We start from the raw sequence: 23,387 nt of genomic DNA, 5'->3' as shown, positions 1-23,387 counted from the left end.
TGTCAATCTTTCATAAACACACGCAACAGTGACACTAATTATTTATTCAATTCTCGACCGACTTTTGCAACTATCCCATCGTGTCTCATGTTGTTCGTCCCCAAAGATCATCTCCTTGGTCTTTGATCTTTGAACTGAAGCAAGGAAAGAAAAAGAGAGCAACGCAGCTTTCATGGAGTCTCTCCTCTCTAGTTCTTCTCTTCTCTCCGCCGGTAATCTAGAATCTCTTCCAGATCTATTTCCTTTTCTTGTTTTATTTTTTTCCTTCTTAAAGCTCTGTCTTGTGATTCACTTCCATACATAAAGGTTTGACTATAATAAAAAAGTTTCAATTTTTTTTTAATGAAATTGTTTATTAGATGTAACAGTATGGAGAAAGCTTGATTTTTTTCTGGGGTTTAATTTGAATTTTGTTGTTTCTCATGCATGCAAATATGCAATGCAATTTATCAGCTGGTGGTGGGCTTTGCTTGAGGAAGCAGAATCTAAAGCTCCTCTCTTTATCAGGTGCGTTTAGGGTGAATTAGCTTCTTAATTGCTTATATTCGATTACATTTGGTGTCTAGGAGACAAGACAAGACAATGTATTTTGGAAACTAGTTAAGGTTTTGCTCTTTGTTCAATTTTTTTGCAAGAAACCGAGTCCTGCGTTGTAATGTTGTTGCAAAACCAAAGAGTAGGAACAATCTTGTTTCTAGGCTTGATGGTCAAGAATCTTCTTCATTGTTCTTGTTGTGTTCGAGACATAAGTCTAGGTTTCAAGCAAATGCCACAACGGGTCAGCCCGAGGCTTTCGACCCTAAGAGCAAACCAAACTCTTTTAGAGACTCTTTAGATGCCTTTTACAGATTCTCAAGGCCTCACACAGTTATCGGCACAGTTAAGCAACGTTCCTCTTTTGAAAACCAAAATCTTTACGGCTGTAACAAGAAGATAACATTAGTTCTGTGTTTGGTTTTTGGTTTTTTCAGGTGCTTAGCATTTTATCTGTATCTTTCTTAGCAGTAGAGAAGGTTTCTGACATATCTCCATTACTTTTCACTGGCATCTTGGAGGTAAATTGAATGGTGTGTTAGCATTAACTATTTCATTTCTCTGTTTTAACAATTTTGAGTTTTGTTGTCAGGCTGTTGTTGCAGCTCTTATGATGAACATATACATAGTTGGGCTCAATCAGTTGTCTGATGTTGAAATAGACAAGGTAACATATGTGTGTTATGTGATCAAATCATCTTCACTAGTGCTTAGATCATACTCTATGTGGTCCTTTTGCAGGTTAACAAACCATATCTTCCGTTGGCATCAGGGGAGTATTCTGTTAAAACCGGCATTGCGATTGTAGCTTCCTTCTTCATCATGGTATGAATCCCATTTTCACAAAAAACTGTAACACTTTTAGAAGTCTAATTTGTTTAAAAACAAAACTTATAGAGTTTCTGGCTGGGGTGGATTGTTGGTTCATGGCCATTGTTCTGGGCGCTTTTTGTGAGTTTCATCCTCGGTACTGCATACTCTATCAATGTAAGTTAAGTTTCTCACCTTGAGGATTTAACTGATATCAAAGCTTTTATTAACTTTTTATCTACTACAAAACAGTTGCCACTTTTACGGTGGAAAAGATTTGCATTGGTTGCAGCCATGTGTATCCTCGCAGTCCGGGCTATTATTGTTCAAATAGCCTTTTATCTGCATATTCAGGTACTTAAAATTAGTTTCCTTATGCTTTGAAGTTATCCATCAACATCACCTTTTGTTGGCAGACCCATGTGTTTGGAAGACCGGTTATGTTCACTAGACCTCTTATTTTCGCCACTGCGTTTATGAGCTTCTTCTCTGTGGTCATTGCATTGTTTAAGGTAACACAAAGATGGAGATGATTATGTTGTTAACTCAAAGTAAAGCATTCTACTAGTATAGAGATGATGAAGCTTCTTTGTGTTGATTTGATGCAGGATATACCTGATATTGAAGGGGATAAGATCTTTGGAATCAGATCATTCTCTGTTACTCTCGGTCAGAAACGGGTAAGATTCCAAAACTAAAGAACTTGTTAGACTCAGAACTAAAACTAAAATGAGATACTTCTTGCGAAAAACACAGGTGTTTTGGACATGTGTTTCACTACTTCAAATGGCTTACGCTGTTGCTATTCTAGTTGGAGCCACGTCTCCGTTCATATGGAGCAAATTCATCTCGGTAACACTCTTTCTCTACACATCAAACTGCTTTACTAGTTCCTCGTTTTGAGTGATTAAGGCTTCATTTTATGTTTGATTTTTGTTAGGTTGTGGGTCATGTGATTCTGGCGACAACCTTGTGGACTCGAGCTAAGTCTGTTGATCTGAGTAGTAAAACCGAAATAACTTCATGTTATATGTTCATTTGGAAGGTTAGATTTTGGCTATAAAACAGAGTACTTTCAAGTTCATCATATATTATCAGACACCATTACTAATAATTTCTTCATCTCTGTTGTCATCAGCTGTTTTATGCAGAGTACTTGCTGTTGCCTTTTCTGAAGTGACATCAGAAGAAGAAGAAGAAGAAGATAAAGTCATTACTGTGCTTCTGTTTTTATTCAGACAAAGAGTATGAAACTAGGTAGAGATTAGCTCTTTTATCCTTAAACATTAATAAACTGCAAAGCATTGCCGAGCATTCGTTTGGGCAATTTAAAAAGGGGATTTTTTCCTTGTGCAGCAAGAAACCCTTGTTTGGTTAAGTATCCAAACTAATAGTGAGTTGTTTAGGCTGAATAATATGTCACAATCTGTGGACACACAAACTAAACCAAAAGGCAGGGGTAACTATTTATGGACAAAGGTGCCCACATAGGAAGTTAGAAGGGATATAAGATAAGATGAACCAATCTATTTATGACTAATTAGTTTTAGGTTGGAAGTCTATTCAACTTAATCTAACTCGATACATTATAGATGAGGTGTTTCCTGTATATTTATCAACAGATTTTATGTATAAAGGTCTATTTATCTAGCTGCATACGAGAATAAAAAACAAACAGCGACTTTCTTCTCCTAATTAATTTGTGTCAGTAATAGAATCCTTTTCCTTGAGGGTTTTTTGGTCTTCAATTGTAATATATATCGAGAGGCAAAGAAGAAATCTGTAACGAGGACAAGCAAGTTGCTTTTGTTTTTCTGTTTTTTAAATTGATAGTTGACCTAACTTTTCCTGCAAGAAGGAATACAGTGACAAGTTTGGGCGATGAAGAAGATGAAAGTGCAAGAAGAATATGTTACAGAGAGTAATACATACAAGTACAATGCTTTTATTTATTTCACAAAGTACTACAGCTTGATTACAATGAAGGTTTATCTTTACATAGATAAATCTAGTGCCTTACTAGCTCCCTTCCAAGTTGACTAACATGTCACACTCAGATAGAGACACCAGCCTAACACGTTCCTAGATCAAACTAACCCAAGAACCCCTCTGACCCCCTCATAACCCGTATCCCTTATGCTTTCTGTCTACTCTAATTCAACACCAAAGCCCTTCTGCTTACGGCCTTCTCTTGAGGTGGTACCTATCCCAAGGCACGTCTCTGTCTACTTATACTTGTAGACTTCGTGGCTTGCCCTAGCCAACTTCCCAATGAAGAGATATTACCATATCTTCCTTTATGGAATATTTCCAAACCTTTTCAAAGTCTTTTGGAAATCTTCCCTTGATGATTTACCTTTTCTCCAAGGTAAATCATAGTTTGCTTATCCTCCAAGTAGTCTTTACTTCAGCTCTAAGTCGGCTCCAATACCAGTCTTCAAGTCAGCTACACAGCTTCACTTCACGTAGCACTTCTTGTACGATTTCATGTAGTACTTCACGACTTCATGTAGTACTTCACGACTGGTACATGGACACCTTGAGAAGTTGTTTTTCTTTAGCTTCTAAAATTCAGTCGTCACTGCACTAACAGAAGATGTTGGATCTTCCAAGGGATATGGAAGAGGAGGTGCTCTGTCGAATTCCGATGACATCTCTGAGACCTGTCCGATCTACTTGCAAGAGGTGGAACACTTTGTCGAGATGTGAGTTATTTGCAAAAAAGCACCTTGGTCATCAAGTAAAAGAGGACCCTCTTGTGGTCATGATGATGGATTATAGGGTTGGTTTGATGAGATTGAATCTTTCCACCACCAACGACATTGTAAAGCCTGAAGCTAAACTTACTGGCCTAGATCAAATCGATGTGTGTGAAATCTTTCATTCAGATGGTTTATTGTTATGCATCCCCAAATACCACTCTAGGCTCTTGGTCTGGAACACGTACTGGGGCCGGCAACAACCCAGGTGGATCGACCACACACATAATCACCACGAAGTTGACAAGCATCTCTATGGTCATTTGGACAAGTATATGTATGGTCTCTGATACAAAGTCTTGAGGTTTATTGATTATCCCCAAAAATTTGTTGAGTTCAAAATCTACGACTTCAACTCTGATTCATGGAGGATTATTCTTGACCTCCTTCCTCCGCGAGACTGGAGAATAAGATTTGATGAACGTGGGGTATCTGTCAAGGGAAATACCTACTGGTTTGCATCATCAGAAACTAGCAATAGTTTCTTAGTCTGTTTTGATTTCACAAGAGAAACATTCTGGTCGCCTTTGCCTCTGCCCTTTGAGGCTTTTCCTGGTCAAGATACTTTGAGTCTATCAACTACTAGTGTTAATAAGCAGAAGCTTGTGGTCTTATTCCAGCGCTGCGATACATTGACGATGGAGATCTGGATTTCCACTACCATTGAGCAGCCCAATGCCGTGTCCTGGAACCCCAAGGTTTTCTTATCCGCGAATATCAAACAACTCGTTCACCCTCTGTGGCAGTTTTGGCCATTTGCGTGCTTCTTCATTGACGAGGAGAAGAAAGTCGCTGTGGTTTTTGATAAAAACAACCATATGGGTTAGCCCACTCATGAAGTAGCTTACATCTTTGGAGTGAATGGATCCTTGAAACAAGAAGTTGTCAGAGAATCTTCATACAAACTTTGTAGATCAAATGGTTGCTGTTATGTTCCAAGCTTACTGCAACTCAACTAGTCCACACCTATTTGGCTGTTTGGTCTTTGGTCTTCATCCTTCTTTTTGTTTTGCCGTATTTGTGTGAGTGCCTCTCTTTGTCCAATGTTTTGATCATGATTAAAAGAGTAAAACATAACTTTGATAGATGTTGCCTTAAAAATCTTTGAGAACCATCCATTAGGCAACTGCAGTGTTTAACTTGGTTTTGTTTTTTTTTTTTCTTTTCAGATTCTTGTTAAAAGTGTCAATATTTATGTTTTTGGGCATGTTATATGCGGTTTGAGTATCATTTGGCAATTGAATTGAGGGAAATTGTTACATCCTTCAGGTTTACCCACTTCCTTAATAGATTTAATTGAAGATTAGATAAGCAAAACTTTTGGCAACCAAAATACTTCACCATGACAACAATTCAAAATAACAATGCTTGTGGTATCTTGGTGGTAGAAGTTGTTTTGGGATAAAACGTCAATCCTCCTGTCATAAATTTTATTCTTATCAAGAATTAGGCTGCTCTTTTTGGCCAGATGAAAACATAAATATATCTTAAACTTTGTTATAAGTCGAGATTAGATTAATCGTTCATACTATCCTTTTAGGGAATTAGTTGGTTTTTGCCTCCAAAAATCTTCAGTTACAAAAAACATTTCAAGATAACTAATAAATTAAAATAAATTTCAATTTCAGATTATGGAATGAAGAAAAAACATGATTTTGAAAACCGGACCGGCCGGTCGAACCGGTCAGACCGTAACTCGCTGAAGAAGCCAAGTCCGGTTCAGCTTAAAACCCAGATTTGAGAAAACTTGGTAAAACCGGTAAAAAACCGGTAAAACCGATGACCCGAGTCAACTTTAAAACCCGGTTCTAAAAAAAGAATCTATAGTTAATGTGTTTTCAGTTGTTATTAAAATTTAATATTTCATAATCGATGTTTGACAATTACTATTTATTTGATTTTTTATTTAATTCTATTTTCTTAAGAAAGAATGTAAATAAATATATTATTGGCTTTTATATATTAATTTTATTTTGACATATTCATAAAATCTGAGGCTTTAGTTGTAAGCATAAAGTGTATGGAGTGTTTGAGGAACTTGCGACAGGTACGGGTTACGTTTGCAACAGATTGCTCTCAAGTGGTGAAGATGGTTTTGGAACCAGATGAATGACCAGCTTTTGCAAATTATTTGGAAGACATAAAGACCTTGAGGAAAAGTTTTCTTAGCTCGGAGATCATTCATGTACCAAGAACGCAGAATTCAAAGGCAGATAGTCTAGCACGCAATGGTAGGAAGCAATCGTCTTTCGTCGTTCACATAGATGCGGAGTTACCAGTTTGGTTTACAGAGTCAGTTTGAGTCTGTTATAGTTGATGACAAAAAAAAAGTTGTAAGCATAAATAAATATGGTGATTTGAACAATCAATCGTTTGTTTTTTTATCAATTTAAATTTTATATAATATTCACTTGTTTGTTGTATATAGGCATGGACATTTCGGGTATCAGTTCGGTTCGGTTCGGGTACTTCGGGTTTCAGATAGTTCGGGTAGGGGGCTAGAAGATCCATTTTGCTACTTTACCTATTTTCGGTTCGGTTCGGTTCAGATAGTTTCAGGTTTGGTTCGGTTCAGATAGTAAAACTAGGAACCGAACAATATCCGGAAAAAATTCGGTTCTCATTTGGTTCCGGTTCGGATTCGGTTAGTTCGGGTAATTCGGATAAATTATTTAGGGTAAAATATCAAATAATTAGGATGATTTAAATAAGAAGTTTGGATATTTCGGATTACTTTGGATATTTCAAATAAAACTATCTGAATAGTTTCAGATACTTTCGGGTAGTTAGGATACTTTATAATAATTTAGTTATCCTCAACTATTTTTGGATACTTTTAATAGATTTTTAAATTAAATCTATATGTATATATATTTAGTTATGTTATATGTATATATATATATATATACTTTTTTTGTCATCAAATACATACTCATATTGACTCTGTTAACCAAACTGGTAACTCTGCATCCATGTGAACGACAAAAGACGTTTGTTTCCTGACACTGCGTGCTAGACTATCCGCCCTTGAATTCTCCGTTCGAGGTACATGAATGATTTCTGAGTTGCGAAAACTTTCCTTCAAAAATTTTATATCTTCCAGATGCACTTCAAATGCTGACCATTCTTCTGGTTCCGAAACCATCTTCACCAGTTGAGAACAATCCGTAGCAAACATGACCTGAAATTGATGCAGATTCCTCATACACTCCATCGCCCATATTAATGCATCTATCTCCGCAAGAGGTGATAAAGATGCCCTAACATTTATTGCTCCCATCAGACCATCGAAACCCTCAAGGGTACTATACTAACCATGTCCTGAATAAATATCCTTATCTTTGCATGAGCCATCTGTGAAACACCATCACCCCTGAATGGCTTGTAAATTCCTCACATCGACTGGCTGTGCTGCCCGTTGTGTGTTTAGTAGTTGTGCTTCAGTCTATAGTGTGAACTCTGTTTCTGCTATTCTTAGCGTTTCACTGGGATCAATGTCAATATTACTAAACACTTTGTTGTTCCTCCCTGTAACACCCCCAAACCGTTTTAGACATCGGTCAGTTGGCTAGGCAACAATCAAACAAGAACATGCCCGAACAACCTTCCTCTGCCAAGTCCGGAAGTGTTACGACGGGTTGAGAATAGACTTTCCAAGTCACAAACATAATTCTGTAACCCAAAATATACATTCAAAACTCGTTTCCTCTAATCTTCGGCATGAGGCTTTGCAACCCGTACCGAGTCATTGAGTTGTGTTAGGTTGGACTAGCCTAATATCAGATTCAACACGTCACGAATATAAAACATATTTTATTTCATATATGTAAAACATAAAGTTCACAAGCCCAAAATATTATACATAGGGTCCATGGACGAAACCGAAAGTAAAACATACATTTATATATCTTGAAAACGAGTCTTTAGCAAAAGATGTCTAATCTACACCAGCTCCTACAGTTCCGCGAGCGCTATGGTCCTTTCTACTGGCCACCTGCAAAAGGATGTGAGGAGTGAGTGAACTAGTTTCACTCAGTGAACCAGGGTTCCCTATCTAGCATATACAACTACCCGTCATTCTAAACCCAACTCCAAACATAAGCAAGACGGGTAGTTCAACAATCAATATTCAAGATCATAAAGCATGACCGATATAAGCAATAAACCATTAAACCATAATAAATCAAAACACTCTTTATGAGTGTTACATCAATCAACCATATATATATACTCCTAGGGCCCAACAAAATCATTCTTCCTTCACATAAGGGACACCGGCAATCCCTTCACTATTACACCACACAAGCGTAGGCGCTCGGGAATCGCCCGGTCACGGTCCTCAATCGGAATTGCTGTGCCCCGGTCCTCTATCGGACTCGCCGGGGGCTGTCACATCCATGTGTGACACTCGGCCTTGGTGATCAAGCCAAGTTAAACCGAGCCCACCACTTTCCGGACCACGACCAGCTTAGTGGTACCATTTGAGGAAGCAATGACCTGCAAAATACTACTAGAACCACCACGAGGTTCTCACACAACAGCACCAACACAAGGTACACACCATAACAACATATAATAATCACACAATCACAATAACCCGGATGCTTAGACTAGTCTTGCTATCCACTTAGCCCAGACATCGTCTCAAGCCTCGGATCCACAAACTGACACCTAGACCGGTCCGGCTTTCCTAGCTCGGAAGCCGTCTCCGATGTCAGGAACCTGCATTAAAAATTGTTAACAAACAATTAACCGTGACTCACAGTGATTAAGCGATATGGCTCGACTCTTTGATTCAAGATGTTGACCAAACCCCTTTTATCCCCTCCAAATCTTTGTCTTGGTACCGTGATATTAAATCCCAAAACCCAGCGTCAATATCTTGAATGGACTGGTCTGGACTGATCAGAACTTGGAAAGAACCTTCTTTCACTTCTGGACAGTCGTTTGGAACTTCCCGGCAGTTTCTCGGTCTTCGAAATTGTCTATACTTCTAAAGCACCTCACTTCTCTCTCTCTCTCTCTCTCTCTCTCTCTCTCTAACCCACGTTTTGGAGTGTCCTTGTTGTGTCTGAATGAGCGAAAATGAACCAGGGTAGCTAGATATATATATAAGTTGCCGGCCAATAAGAATGAGCCACCCGATCGCCTGTGTGTCGTCCTGCATGCTTCCGGTCGCATGCGTGGGGATACACAGGCGTGCACATGCCCTGTTGCATGCCTCCTTTACATGCCAGGAGACACCACCACATCCACATGGCTCTCAGCATGTCTGGGGTTCATGCGTCGTGACACATGGGCCACCGGATGTCAGCTCGCATGTGCTGTTCGCAGATACTGCGACACCTCGTGCTTCTACTTGTCAAGCTGCAGGAAACACTCCTTCCTGCGGAGACACATCGTGCTTTGTAGACAGATAGCTTTCTAAGTGATTGACACCACATTCTGATCCCTTGCGTTGAGACACCTCGAGCTTCTCGGTAGATTTGCGCGATTTCAACCCTTCCGACATATTTTTGGCCCGTGATCAATCCCGAATATTTTTTCGCTCCCAATCTGATGAGCTAAATATTTTTAATAAACTCCAGAATAACTTTATCCTTGAGGATAAATATTTCCCGAGCCTTCGGCTTCCCCGGCAATTTCCATTATACCGAAATTAGAGTTATTTTTTTTAAAGACGGGGTATTACATCCTCCTCCCCTTATTTGAATCCGTCCCCGAATTCTCTAAGGATCCGGTGATCCCCCTTCTTCCATCACTACATCTTCGTGGAAGAACTCTGGATGCAATGCTTTGAATCTTGATTCATCCTCCCAGGTCACAACTACACGGTTCCGCTTACCCCAGAAAACTTGGACTTGAGGAATTTCTTGATTCTTCAATCTTCGTATCCGACGTTCACCTATTCGGATTGGTCCCTATGGATAAGTGAGGTTTGTTTGCAGGTTTTCGATTTGCTCTGTCTCAATAACATGTTTCTGCATCATTGATACGTGAAATACCATATGTATTTGCATCTCTCCAGGTAGGTTTAGACGATAAGCTACCTCTCCGATTTGTTGTATAATCTGGTAAGGCCCAATGAATCTTACCGCTAGTTTCCCGACCTTCCCGAATTGGTCCTTTCCTTTTTGAGCTGACACTTTCAGATAAACCCAATCACCAATATTGAACATCATTTCTCTCCTTGATTGGTCAGCGTACTTCTTTTGTCTATCCTGCACTTTCTTCATATTGGTTTGAATGATCTCCAACTATTTCATCGTCGCTTCTACAATTTTGGGTCCAAACTCTCTTCTTTCTCCAACTTCGGTCCAGCATAAAGGTGTTTTGCATGGCCTCCCATAAAGCGCCTCATATGGTGCCATACCTATGCTAGAATGAAAGCTGTTGTTGTAGGAGAATTCGATTAATGGTAAATGCTTTTCCCAGTTTCCCGCCCAATCAATTATACACATCCGCATCATATCCTCTATCGTGCGAATGGTTCTTTCGGTTTGGCCGTCCGTCTCGGGATGATATGCAGTGCTTATGAATAACTTTGTTCCCACTGCTTCTTGTAACGCCTTCCAAAAATTTGAGGTGAATCTAGGATATCGATCGGAGACTATATCTGTTGGAACACCATGCAACCTCACAATTTGGTCCACATACATCTCTGCCAATACTTCTAACTTATCGGTTTCCTTCATAGGTAACAAGTGCGCCACCTTCGTCAGTCTGTCAACAATCACCTATATTGTGTTATTTGATCTACCTCGAGCCGGGGGCAACCCAGTGATGAAATCCATGGATATGGAATCCCATTTCCACTGAGGTACTGGTAAGCTTTGTAACAACCCTCCTGGAATCTGATGCTCGACTTTGACTTATTGACAAGTTTGACATTGAGCCACCCATCGCGCCACTGATTTCTTCATTCCTGGCCAATGATAATACCTTCGGATATCTCGGTACATTTTCGTACTCCCGGGATGGATACTGAGTAACGAGTGATGCACCAACTTCAAAATCTCATCTTGTAGCCCTTCTCCCTGTGGTACTGATATCCTCCCATTAAGTAATAGTGTATCATCTGCCGCCACATGATAGCCACTTGCGTTTGGAGCTTCTTGATTTTTAACTTATGTGATGATCTCTTTTAACTTTTCATCATGCTGTTGCTCCTCTCTGATCCGTGCGAGTAAACCTGCCTGGTTTACGGTACGTATGCCTAAAGGCTCACTTGGCTCCCCTTCAATTGCCCATAAAGTCATCAACTTGAGTTCACTTGATAACGCTTCCACTTCCTTTCCAACATCAGATGCCAACTTTCTACGACTTAGTGCATCTGCGACCACATTAGGTTTGCCTGGATGATATTGAATCTTCAGGTCGTAATCTGCCACAAACTCCATCCATCGCCTTTGTCGGAGGTTCAAATCAGGCTGTGTGAACAAGTACTTGAGACTCTTATGATCTGTGAATACTTCCACGACTTCTCCATATAAGTAAGATCTTCAAATCCTTAACGCAAACACCACCGCCGCCATTTCTAAATCGTGTGTTGGGTAGTTCTCTTCATGCTTCCTGAGTTGCCTTGATGCATAAGCAATTACTTTGCCTTCCTACATCAACACACAACCCAACCCAACCCTAGAGCATCTGCGTACACAGTGTAAGGTTTACCTTGTTCAGGTAATGCCAATACCGGTGTTGTGGTCAAAGCTTTCTACGGTCTCTGAAATGCTTCCTCCGTTTCTTTTCCTCAGATGAACGAAACTCCTTTTCTAGTCAACTTCATCAGGGGCTTAGCGATCGAAGAAAGTTCTTGACGAACTTTCGATAATACCCGGCTAACCCGAGGAAACTTCTTACCTCGGTTACCGTTGATGGTCTTTGCAATTCCTCAATGGCTTTCACCTTTTTCGAATCTACGGAAACTCCTTCTCCAGACACTCGGTGGCCCAAGAACCCGATTTCTCTTTTCCAGAAAGAACACTTGCTGAACTTGGCATACAACTTTTGGTTCCTTAACCGTTCCAACACTAGCTTCAAGTGTGCGTTGTGCTCTACCTCTGTCTTGAAATATATTAAAATGTCATCGATGAAGATTATCATGACCTTGTCGAGATAATCGTGGAAGAATTCATTCATCAATCTCATGAAGGCCGCCAGTGCGTTAGTAAGGCCACAAAGCATTACGACGAACTCGTATTGTCCATAACGAGTTCTAAACGCAGTCTTCATGACATCACCTTCTGAAATTGGAATCTGATGATAGCCCGACGCCAAGTCGATCTTTGAAAACCAACTTGCTCCCCTTAGCTGATCCAATAACTCGTCTATCCTCGGAAGAGGATACTTATCTTTGATGGTGATATTGTTGATTCCTCGATAATCAATGCAAAGCCGCATGCTACCATCCTTCTTCTTGACAAATAAGACCGGAGCTCCCCACGGGGATGAACTAGGTCAGATGAAACCTTTCTTCATTAAATCTTCAAGTTGTTTCTTCAACTCTGCTAACACTGCAGGTGCCATGCGGTAAGGAGACTTTTCTATCGGCTTCGCTTCAGGTTCCAAGTTAATTGTGAAAGGGTTACTCCGAGGTGGAGGTAACTCTTTCAACGCTGCAAACACATCCTCGAACTCTTGTACTACCGCAATATCCATAATTTCAACTCCATTGCTAGCGGGTCCTTCACTAGCAGTTACTGTTACCAGATACGCTTCTCCATCCTTAAGCAAAACTTCCACTCTCAAGGCAGCTACTAAAGACACAAACTTGGTTGGACTGATCCCGTAAAACACTATTTGTCGTTGCCCGTTCTCCTTGAACAAAATACGACCTTTTCCACAATCTAATTGTGTCCGATAGCCTGATAACCAATCCATGCCCAAGATAACTTCATATCCTTTTAAGGGCACCACAAACAAATCTGCCAAGAACATCTTCTCGCAAATGACTAACGAAACTCTTCTGAGGTATTCTTTTGCTTGGAGGGTTTGGTCTCTGGGAGTCATCACAGCCACATCCATCCTGTGAATCACAAATGAACCCACAAACTCGGCAGATACCTCTAGGGCCACAAAGTTGTGTGTTGGGATCATGAACATGTTTCCGCATCATTGATACGTGAAATACCGGATGTCTTTGCATCTCTCAAGGTAGGTCTAGATGATAAGCTACCTCTCCGATTCGTTGTATAATCTGGTAAGGCCCAATGAATCTTACCGCTAGTTTCCCGACCTTCCCGAATCGGTCCTTTCCTTTTTGAGCTGACACGTTCAGATAAACCCAATCACCAATACTGAACACCATTTCTCTCCTTGATTGATCACCGTACTTCTTTTGTCTATCCTGCGCTTTCTTCATATTGGTTTGAATGATCTCCAACTTTTTGATCGTCGCTTCTACAATTTCGGGTCCAAACTCTCTTCTTTCTCCAACTTCGGTCCAACATAAAGGTGTTTTGCATGGCCTCCCATAAAGCGCCTCATATGGTGCCATACCTATGCTAGAATGAAAGTTGTTGTTGTTGGAGAATTCGATTAATGGTAAATGCTTTTCCTAGTTTCCCGCCCAATCCAATATACACATCTGCATCATATCCTCTATGGTGCGAATGGTTCTTTCGGTTTGGCCGTCCGTCTCGGGATGATACGCAGTGCTTATGAATAACTTTGTTCCCATTGTTTCTTGTAACGCCTTCCAAAAATTTGAGGTGAATCTAGGATCTCGATCGGAGACTCTATCTGTTGGCATACCATGCAACCTTACAATTTGGTCCACATACATCTCTGCCAGTACTTCTAACTTATCGGTTTCCTTCATAGGTAACAAGTGCGCCACCTTCGTCAGTCTTGTCAACAATCACCTATATTGTGTTATTTGATCTACCTCGAGCTGGGGGCAACCAAGTGATGAAATCCATGGATATGGAATCCCATTTCCACTGAGGTACTGGTAAGCTTTGTAACAACCCTCCTGGAATCTGATGCTCGACTTTGACTTGTTGACAAGTTTGACATTGAGCCACCCATCGCGCCACTGATTTCTTCATTCCTGGCCAATGATAATACCTTCGGATATCTCGGTACATTTTCGTACTCCCGGGATGGATACTGAGCAACAAGTGATGCACCGACTTCAAAATCTCATCTCGTAGCCCTTCTCCCTGTGGTACTGATATCCTCCCATTAAGTAATAGTGTATCATCTGCCGCCACATGATAGCCACTTGCGTTTGGAGCTTCTTGATTTTTAACTTCTGTGATGATCCCTTTTAACTTTTCATCACGCTGTTGCTCCTCTCTGATCCGTGCGAGTAAACCTGCCTGGTTTACGGTACGTTTTCCTAAAGGCTCACTTGACTCCCCTTCAATTGCCCATAAAGTCATCAACTTGAGTTCACTTGATAACGCTTCCACTTCCTTTCCAACATCAGATGCCAACTTTCTACAACTTAGTGCATCTGTGACCTCATTAGGTTTGCCTGGATGATATTGAATCTTCAGGTCGTAATCTGCCACAAACTCCATCCATCGCCTTTGTCGGAGGTTCAAATCAGGCTGTGTGAACAAGTACTTGAGACTCTTATGATCTGTGAATACTTCCACGACTTCTCCATATAAGTAAGATCTCCAAATCCTTAACGCAAACACCACCGCCGCCATTTTTAAATCGTGTGTTGGGTAGTTCTCTTCATGCTTCCTGAGCTGCCTTGATGCATAAGCAATTACTTTGCCTTCCTGCATCAACACACAACCCAACCCAACTGATAGACTATGAATTTGACCCGTTTTCATCCACAGTTTATAGGTGTTTTTACTAATATTTATATTATTATAGAGTCTATTTATTATATTTATAAGATCATGAATGTTTTGGAGATAAGTGATGATTTTGGAGCATTTTGGAGATATTTGGAGAAAGCACCCGAGATGACCATCGAGATCGACAATCGGTCGATATTGGAGAGCTAGAATCGATACACAAGTCATGGTGTCGATCGATAGTGAAGCGCGCAGAAGCCCGTTTGGTCACAACAGACTTGAAGCCCAAGATTTCACTATTTTACAAGATTGCCCCTGACGTGTTTTACCCTAATTATATAAGCTTTGCCGCCATGTTAGAGGCAAAGTGTGCTTTATGTGTGTTCCATTGTTTTATTGATAGATAAGAGAGAAGATCCAAAGTTATAATTTGTGATTGGAACTCCATAGATATTTATCTTATTTATTCTATGAAGTTTTTATACCTAACCATTGTTATGAATTGCTTAGCCATGTCTGAGTAGTTCTCTTGTTAGATTTTAGGGTTTAAATAGGGTTAGAAGAGATTAGGCCCAACTATAGATTGCTGAGTTGTGATAATCATCTTTCGAATTGTTCATTAATGCCTGTGTCTAGATTAGCTAACTAGAACTTGCCCTAGTATTGATTGATAAAAGCCATAGCTAATTCTCATCCTGAAAACATTATAATTGAACTTTGTTTCTTGCTATGAGCAAGGCGAGAGCTGATCTAGTAAGCTTAGTAAGCATTCATTCAACCTGTGCATAAAGCTTAACTAGAGCGCGTCGATTGATATCACATTTGAATAATCGATCGACGGTGCAAAAGGTGTATCGATCGATACGCCCATTGGAATATCGATCGACACTTTCTATAGATCAATATAACGAGAGTTGAGATCATAGATCTAGTTAATAGTCAACAAGTCAATGCTCGCAAAGGCCGAAAGACTTGTTGATCAAATAATTGAGCTTTACATTATCATGCATGCAACTCATTAGGCATCTATAGGATTATAATTCCAACTTCCCTGAATAAAAACCCTAAGTCTAGCTATTTCCTTTTTAAGCACCAAAACCCTAAAACTTGCTATTGAACAAATACTTGTTCAATATAAAACTGCAATTTACTTTTAAAACTCTTAAAACATCTTGCTTAACAAATCATATTAGAATCTCTAGGTTCCCTAGCTCCCTGTGAATTCGATCCCTAAGTACTACAACTCGACCTCTTATTTGAGAGAGTATAAATCACTCCTTAGGATAGTTTGAGTGGCATCAAATTTGGCGCCGTTGCCGGGGAGCTTTGATCGCCTGTTTTCTAATTTTTGTTAAGTATTCTGACAGAAAAATTTTTCTTGGATTTTCAGGTACATGCCCAGCAGTACCAGAAGCAACAAGGAATCACAACTGATATTCTCACCAGATCCTGCAAGTCTGGAACACACGATCCGTAAGGAAGCGCGCTCCCTATCGACCGACAACAACAACTCCGTGTCGCTCGATACTGCTAAACCACTGTCGACCCATACACCAGTACCGTCGACAGATTCTCGCTCACCCCTATCGATCGACAACACAGACCTTCCGTCGACCGATAACCTTCACCCGACATCGATCGACATTCCATCTCGGACTTCGATCGATACTGAACCGCGAGCAATGGTTGCGCCTTTGATACTTGTTCGGGACAACAATGGAGACCTGCATGACCAGGAGGGCCATCTGCTTAATGCAGGTAATGCAGCATGTCATAGAATAGATGCTCATGGGGCTGCAATCCCTGAGCCTGATGCTACTACTACATGTACTACCTTACCTGTAGATGAGGCTGCGCAACCCAAAACGTTGGCTGACTACAACCATCCAGATCGCTACTACACCAACAGATCAGCCATCCTTCCTCTTACCATTGAGAGGGATTTGAGCTGCAAGCGCAGTACTACACACTTGTGGGACAGTTGACCTACCATGGACTATCCCACGAGCATCCTATGGACCATCTGGAGAGGTTCGAGGATCTAATTTCTGCTATTAGAGTCAAGAGAGTCTCTGAAGACTACCTATTATGCAAGCTTTTCAGATATTCACTTGCTGGAGAAGCTCTGCATTGGCTCAAGCAGTTACTACCAGGATCTCTTAAATCCTGGAGCGAAATCAAGAATGCATTCTTATGCAATTTCTTTGATGAGGCGCGTGCTGAAGACTTGAGGAACAAGATTGCTATATTCACTCAGGAGCCTGTAGAATCATTCAGAGGCTCTTGGATAAGATTCAAGTCTTACCAGAGAGATTGCTACACCACGGATTCAATGAAGTACAACTACTCAGTACTTGCTACAGAGGCATCGCGGTGCAGTACCAGATGGCTCTTGATGCTTCCAACAATGGATACTTCAACACCAGGAATCCAGAGGAGGCAGTCAAAGTGATTGAAAACTTAGCATCCAGCAACAGCACCAAGAACACTGATTTTGAGAGAAAGAGATCTGCCATCATCCATGGAAATGATCAGATGGATGAGGTGAAGACAAAAATGGACAGTGTTCACAAGCTTCTCAAGAAGCAGGTTAGCTTTGTTGAAGATGCAGAAGCTGTAGAGGGTAGAATAGAGGAAGAAGAAGTAAACTACATTGGTGGAGCTGGATTCCAAGGAAACCAGGGTGGAAACAGAAACTCCTATGGAAATAGGAGTAACTTCAACCAAAACTCGCAGTACCAGAAACCCTACAACAACAGCTACACCAACAACATGAATTTTGGAAGTTCCTACTACCAGAAGCCACCGCCATGTACTCAAGAGAGCAAGATTGAAGAGATGCTCGATAGGGTTCTTGAGGCACAGCAGCGAATGACAGTGGACTTCAATGGGAAGATAGATTCTGTCTACACCAATCTGAACACAAAATTTGAGACTTTGAGCTCTCATGTGAAGAAGATGGAGACACAGGTTGTGCAGACATGAGATGCTATTAGGAGGCAGGAAGCTTCAACAAGAGGAGTAGGGGATGATGTGATGAAACACCACGTGAATGCCTTTATTGAGGATGACTTTTGGCAAGTGGTGAAGGAAGAAAAGCTGCAAGAAGACGATTTCGAGGTAGAAAGTTTGATGAGCTTCGGCGGGTCACATTGGTGTCGATCGACACCAACCACCGAGCATCGATCGACATACACCAACCAAGCTCGATCGACAGGAGTACCAGAGTATCGATCGACAACACCTACGGAGTCAACCGCATCTTGCAATGCCGTGAAGACTCTAACTCACGAGGAGTTCGCAGCAAAACACCCACATCCGCCCAGCCCTAACAATGTCCGAATCGATCGACATGCCAACAGCAACGTCGATCGATACTCATAAGCTAATATCGATCGACAATCATCACCTCCTATCGATCGACGAACCCCTATCACCTACCGAGTGCAGATGCCGAAGATAGATGTGGCACGACTTAACGCACTCAGGCCCAAACCTAAACCTTCAGAACAACCACCAGAGCCTGTCAGGACACCTTCAGATGCTGGAGATGATCCCATGGAAGAAGATAGGGTTTCTACTAGAAGAACCCTAAGGAGAAGAAAGGAAAAAGTGGCGAAACATCTGAAGAGGGGGGCTAATGAAAAGGAAAAGGAAAATTTCCAAAAGAGATTCTTCAGGATTCCTCTACATAAGCCATTCGAAGAAGCTTATTACAGCCACAGATTGTGGATGTTCTTCAGAGAAACCAGAGAGAAAGAAGAAGACATAAGGAGAATGTTCTGTGAAGCCAGAGAAAAGATGAAGAGAAGGATTACATTGAAGAAGAAGAGTGATCCTGGGCAATTTGCAATACCATGCACAGTGCAGGGTATTGAATTCCCACATGCTTTGTGCGACACAGGAGCATCAGTCAGCATCCTACCTAGGGTTATAGCATACCATCTGGATCTGCAGGTGGAGCCTTCGCAGGAATTGTTCACTTTTGCGGATTGTTCCCATAAGAGCTCAGGAGGAATTGTGAGAGACCTAGAGGTGCAGATTGGTAATGCCCTAGTTCCAGTTGATTTCCATGTCTTGGACATCAAGTTAAACTGGAACTCTTCTCTACTACTTGGGGAGAGCTTTCTTGTCAACAATGGGAGCAGTGTGCAACTTGCAAACCAACCAGTTGTGTCTAACACTCATCGATCCTAATGCCCACTACGACCCTATCCCAGTCAAGAAGCCACATACGATCTCCAGAAGAATCAACGATCCAGGAATCATTGCAGCTTGCCACTGTGGAGATGAGTACGGAACTGAATATTCAGAATCGATCGAGACTCACACAGCAACATCGATCGACAGCGATAACCAGAAATCGACCTACATACCACATGACGAATCAGTCTATAGTAATCTAGATGAGTTGGAGAATGATTACTACAACCCCACTATTGACGCTTACACGAGTATGAGGAAGACTTCGAGGAGGAACGAGCCATTGAGTACAGAGCCATCCTTGATGAGGAAGATAAACTCTTACACCATTTCTCTTGGAAAAGGACTGCACCATCGATCGACAGGACGAGCTTGCCATCGATCGACACTCAGCCTCAACAACGATGCCGAAAGGGAGCATTGACCGAGACTGCCTACTACAAATCGATCGACACTAATGTCAACCGTGTGCGAGACAGAGACTACTCGATTGGTAGTTGGGCAGATGAACCCCACCATGAGAGCTTTGCAGTAGAAACAGTAACCTACACACCTGGAGCAGATAAACTACAAGATAGCTTCAGAGACGAGGAGCTACTCAACATGCAAAAGCGCGACGATACAGATCAGATTCAAGCTGAAGCCGCTTGGGAAAGAACCCGATCGATCGACACTCGTCACCAGCAATCGATCGATAAGCTTCCTCAACAATCGATCGACATCAACAATACCACATCGATCGACAACCATCCAATACCGAACATCACTGTAAGCGAAAAAGATAAATTAGATAACCAGTATCTAACCCCAAACAAATTTGGTATTTCAGGAACTCCAATGGTTTCACAAAAGCAATAGACGGCCACACACTACACGTATCTCGAGAAGATATCGCAGATATCCTTCAGACAGCCAATGGAGCAGACAATCTGTTCATGCATCAACGCAGCAACCGCGAACAGAAGATTACAAAGGAGTTCTATGACGCAGCTGGTGGCATAGAAAACAGCTTCAAACAACGATCTCGCAATACAACCCATCCATCGATCAACATAGAAGTTCCAACGGTCACCAGACAGCCAGAATTCAGCAGAAGAGCTTTTGACCCTTATGGTAACATGAAATTTTACTGGGAAGAGAAAGATGAGTATGGAGTCTACAGAGATGATCAAGAATTTGCCAGAGATCTAGATGGACACACCATCCCTGTTCACAACAAGGATATCAAAAGACTTCTGGAAAGAGCTTCAAAAGATGAGCCAGCCTACATATGTCTTTCTGAACATGCTAGCCAATTCACTCTGACAAAGTTGGTACCAGAGATCTACACCAAGGACGAGATCAATGAGATGTTCTATGGCATCTGTGGTGAACATGATAGGAACAAAGAAGCCTTCCAGATGAAGCTTGATGGTGTCTACTATCCACTGAATGATAGTATAAGTTGGCTAACTAATTGCATGGAGGAGATGAAGCTAGACATATCCAGAATTCAGAACGCAACCGACGTTGCTCGACCTCCATCGATCGACAGCCGACACTCCCAATCGATCGACAGCAGATAATCACCATCGATCGACAGACACCATCACACATCGATCGACAACCGCTTCGCCGCATAGATCGATATCAATCCGCCACGCCCACACACGATGAAGTCTCAACCAAATTTCTCCACCAAAGAAGAGATAGATCACTTGGTAGAAGGGATCTATAAAGCGCTGGAAACTTCAGAAGAGAGGCTTGATGGGAGATGTGATGACATCTACTTTCCAATGGACCTTACCATCAGTGCTTTAACCTCCAAGGTTGAAGCTATACAAGGGGAGTTGGTTGAGATTCAGAGTTACATTGCACGTCGACCAGAAGCATCGATATCGATCGACGGACGCATCAACAAATCGATCGACACCAACCATTCAGCATCGATCGACACCAACCATTCAGCATCGATCGACGGCTAGTACCAAAGACGACATCCGACATGTCCAACACACCTTACCATGGAAAGTAGATCTCAGTTGAAACCTATGTCACACTTACCAGAAATCAATTCAACCGTGAGAGTCTTGGTGTAAGATTGTAGAGGATTGAAAACACAACTGCAACAATGAAGGATAAATGGCGGAGAGGGGATGAAGCAATGAGAGACTTCACTGGTACATGGTTCAACAAGCGCAAAGGAGAGATGGATACTTGCTTTCCAACAAGTCCCAGTTCTCAACACTACTAGCCAAAACACCTCCAAAGTCAAGCTAAATGACTATAACAACGCGTTGAGTGGGAGGCAACCCACTATTAAGTAATATTTATTAAGTTTTCATTGATTTACTATTTATGTTAGTTTTTAATTATTGCAGGTCATAAAAAAAAAGACCAGAGTAGACGATTGCCATCTGTATCGACCGACGCGAACAAGTCGACATCGATCGACATTGCCTCACCTGCGTCGACCGACAACAACATCCTTGAATCGGTCGACATATATTCCGGTCTGGTATTTTGTTTCTACTTGTTACATTGAGTCCTTATGATTTATTCTTCACCATAACTCCGACTGAATTTACACTGGGGAGAGTGTAGTTTAAGTCTGGGGGGAGGTTTACTGATATTTATTTACTTATTAGTCTTATTAAAAATGTTTTCAAATTAAGTTATTATTGAGTCAAGAAAGGGATTATGAACTTATAGATTTTTCTAGATATCTAACCACTCTTTAGCACTATTCTAGACTTGCTGATTGCAGATAGTACTAAAGATACTAAAGTGGATCAACCTGTCAACTATCCATTCTTGCTAAGATTGTTTTGAAGGAACCAAAGCTGACCTCCAACACTAAACCTGACACAACTGCTTGTCTTGGGGCTTGGTATACATGGGATCGGATTCCTCAAACAAGTCTGGAAGGTAAAGCCTTGTGTATATAGATTTATCACCCTTTCTCTCTCTATTTTTGAAATTTAGATTAAAAATATATATATATATATATATATATATATATATATATATATATATATGTATGTATTATTATATTAGAGATTTATTAGGAAGGAATTCGAACATGACTTGGTGGCTACAACCAGTAAGGTTTGCTTCATAAGAATTTCATAGGTAAAGGATTAGAACATGACTTGGTGGCTACAACCAGTAAGGTTTGCTTCATAAGAATTTCATAGGTAAAGGATTAGAACATGACTTGGTGGCTACAACCATTAAGACTTGCTTCACAAATAATTCTAGGATATATGTTAAAAAGAAGTGAACATGACTTGGTGGCAAACACCATTAAGGCTTGATTCATGGAAGCCTGTCCAATCTTGGTTAATGATCTTGCATATAAGTAGATTTTTAACCAAGAGAGAAAATTAGTAGAGAGAGAGGATAGAAACTAATGTTTACCTGCAGGTCTAGATACCTGTTTGAGAATCCTTGAATCCTGTGATCGATGCTCCCAAGGTAAATCCTTCACTTTTATTTTATGCTAAGAAATGAGGTTGGTAGAGGGGAATGAAAGACAAGATTATGCTAAGTTGTTGGCTAGATGAATTTGGTTGCTAAGCTAGGTATGATGTGCTTTTGTGATTAGGATTTCTTAGATGTGGATTGCAAAATTGTAGAGGTAATGATTTTAAATTTTAAATCATGTGAGTCCCTGCTGTTTTTAAAATATCTTTCAGAAAGACTGCCTGTTTGTTTTGCTTGAGGACAAGCAAAAAGATAAGTCTGGGGGAGTTGATAGACTATGAATTTGACCCGTTTTCATCCATAGTTTATATGTTTTTTTACTAATATTTATATTATTATAGAGTCTATTTATTATATTTATAAGATCAGGAATGTTTTGGAGATAAGTGATGATTTTGGAGCATTTTGGAGATATTTGGAGCAAGCACCCGAGATGACCATCGAGATCGAAAATCGGTCGATATTGGAGAGCTAGAATCGATCGATACACAAGTCATGGTGTCGATCGATAGCGAAGCGCGCAGAATCCCGTTTGGTCACAGCCGACTTGAAGCCCAAGATTTCACTATTTTACAAGATTGCCCCTGACGGGTTTTACCCTAATTATATAAGCTTTGCCGCCATGTTAAAGGCAAAGTGTGCTTTCTGTGTGTCATTGTTTTATTGATAGATAGGAGAGAAGATCCAAAGTTATAATTTGTGATTGCAACTCCATTGATATTTATCTTATTTATTCTATGATGTTTTTATACCTAACCATTGTTATGAATTGCTTAGCCATGTTTGAGTAGTTCTCTTGTTAGATTTTAGGGTTTAAATAGGTTAGAAGGGATTAGCCCCAACTATAGATTGCTGA

The 23,387-nt window shown here is 40.9% G+C and overlaps 2 protein-coding genes and 1 pseudogene across 2 annotated transcripts; 2 read left to right on the top strand and 1 right to left on the bottom strand.

Moving 5' to 3' along the window:
* The first annotated feature begins 6 nt into the window (after nucleotides 1–6).
* LOC106435342 (homogentisate phytyltransferase 1, chloroplastic) lies at nucleotides 7–2,703 on the top strand. Its single transcript, XM_013876216.3, has 13 exons — nucleotides 7–212; nucleotides 454–507; nucleotides 635–879; nucleotides 972–1,055; nucleotides 1,127–1,201; nucleotides 1,276–1,359; nucleotides 1,432–1,521; nucleotides 1,597–1,698; nucleotides 1,761–1,856; nucleotides 1,953–2,024; nucleotides 2,101–2,196; nucleotides 2,285–2,389; nucleotides 2,483–2,703. Exons 1-13 carry the CDS (start codon nucleotides 173–175, stop codon nucleotides 2,522–2,524), a joined length of 1,185 nt encoding a protein of 394 aa, XP_013731670.1. The 5' UTR covers nucleotides 7–172; the 3' UTR covers nucleotides 2,525–2,703.
* Nucleotides 2,704–2,920: 217 nt separating this feature from the next.
* Nucleotides 2,921–6,880, top strand: LOC125589948 (annotated as a pseudogene).
* Nucleotides 6,881–12,560: 5,680 nt separating this feature from the next.
* On the bottom strand, nucleotides 12,561–13,205 carry LOC111203802. The gene has a single exon (XM_022697865.1). The coding sequence runs from the start codon at nucleotides 13,203–13,205 to the stop codon at nucleotides 12,561–12,563; it is 645 nt and encodes a 214-aa protein (XP_022553586.1).
* Nucleotides 13,206–23,387: the final 10,182 nt, after the last annotated feature.

The sequence above is a fragment of the Brassica napus genome, chromosome C7 (assembly GCF_020379485.1).
Source record: "Brassica napus cultivar Da-Ae chromosome C7, Da-Ae, whole genome shotgun sequence".
NCBI classification, from domain to species: domain Eukaryota; kingdom Viridiplantae; phylum Streptophyta; class Magnoliopsida; order Brassicales; family Brassicaceae; genus Brassica; species Brassica napus.
This window is presented reverse-complemented; position numbering and strand designations above follow the sequence as displayed.

Coding starts and splice junctions, on each gene's coding strand:
- LOC106435342 (XM_013876216.3), top strand. CDS start 173: ATGGAGTCTCTCCTCTCTAGTTCTTCTCTTCTCTCCGCCG. Junction 213..453: donor TTCTTCTCTTCTCTCCGCCG/GTAATCTAGAAT, acceptor GCAATTTATCAG/CTGGTGGTGGGCTTTGCTTG. Junction 2,390..2,482: donor GTTATATGTTCATTTGGAAG/GTTAGATTTTGG, acceptor TGTTGTCATCAG/CTGTTTTATGCAGAGTACTT.
- LOC111203802 (XM_022697865.1), bottom strand. CDS start 13,205: ATGTTCATGATCCCAACACACAACTTTGTGGCCCTAGAGGTATCTGCC.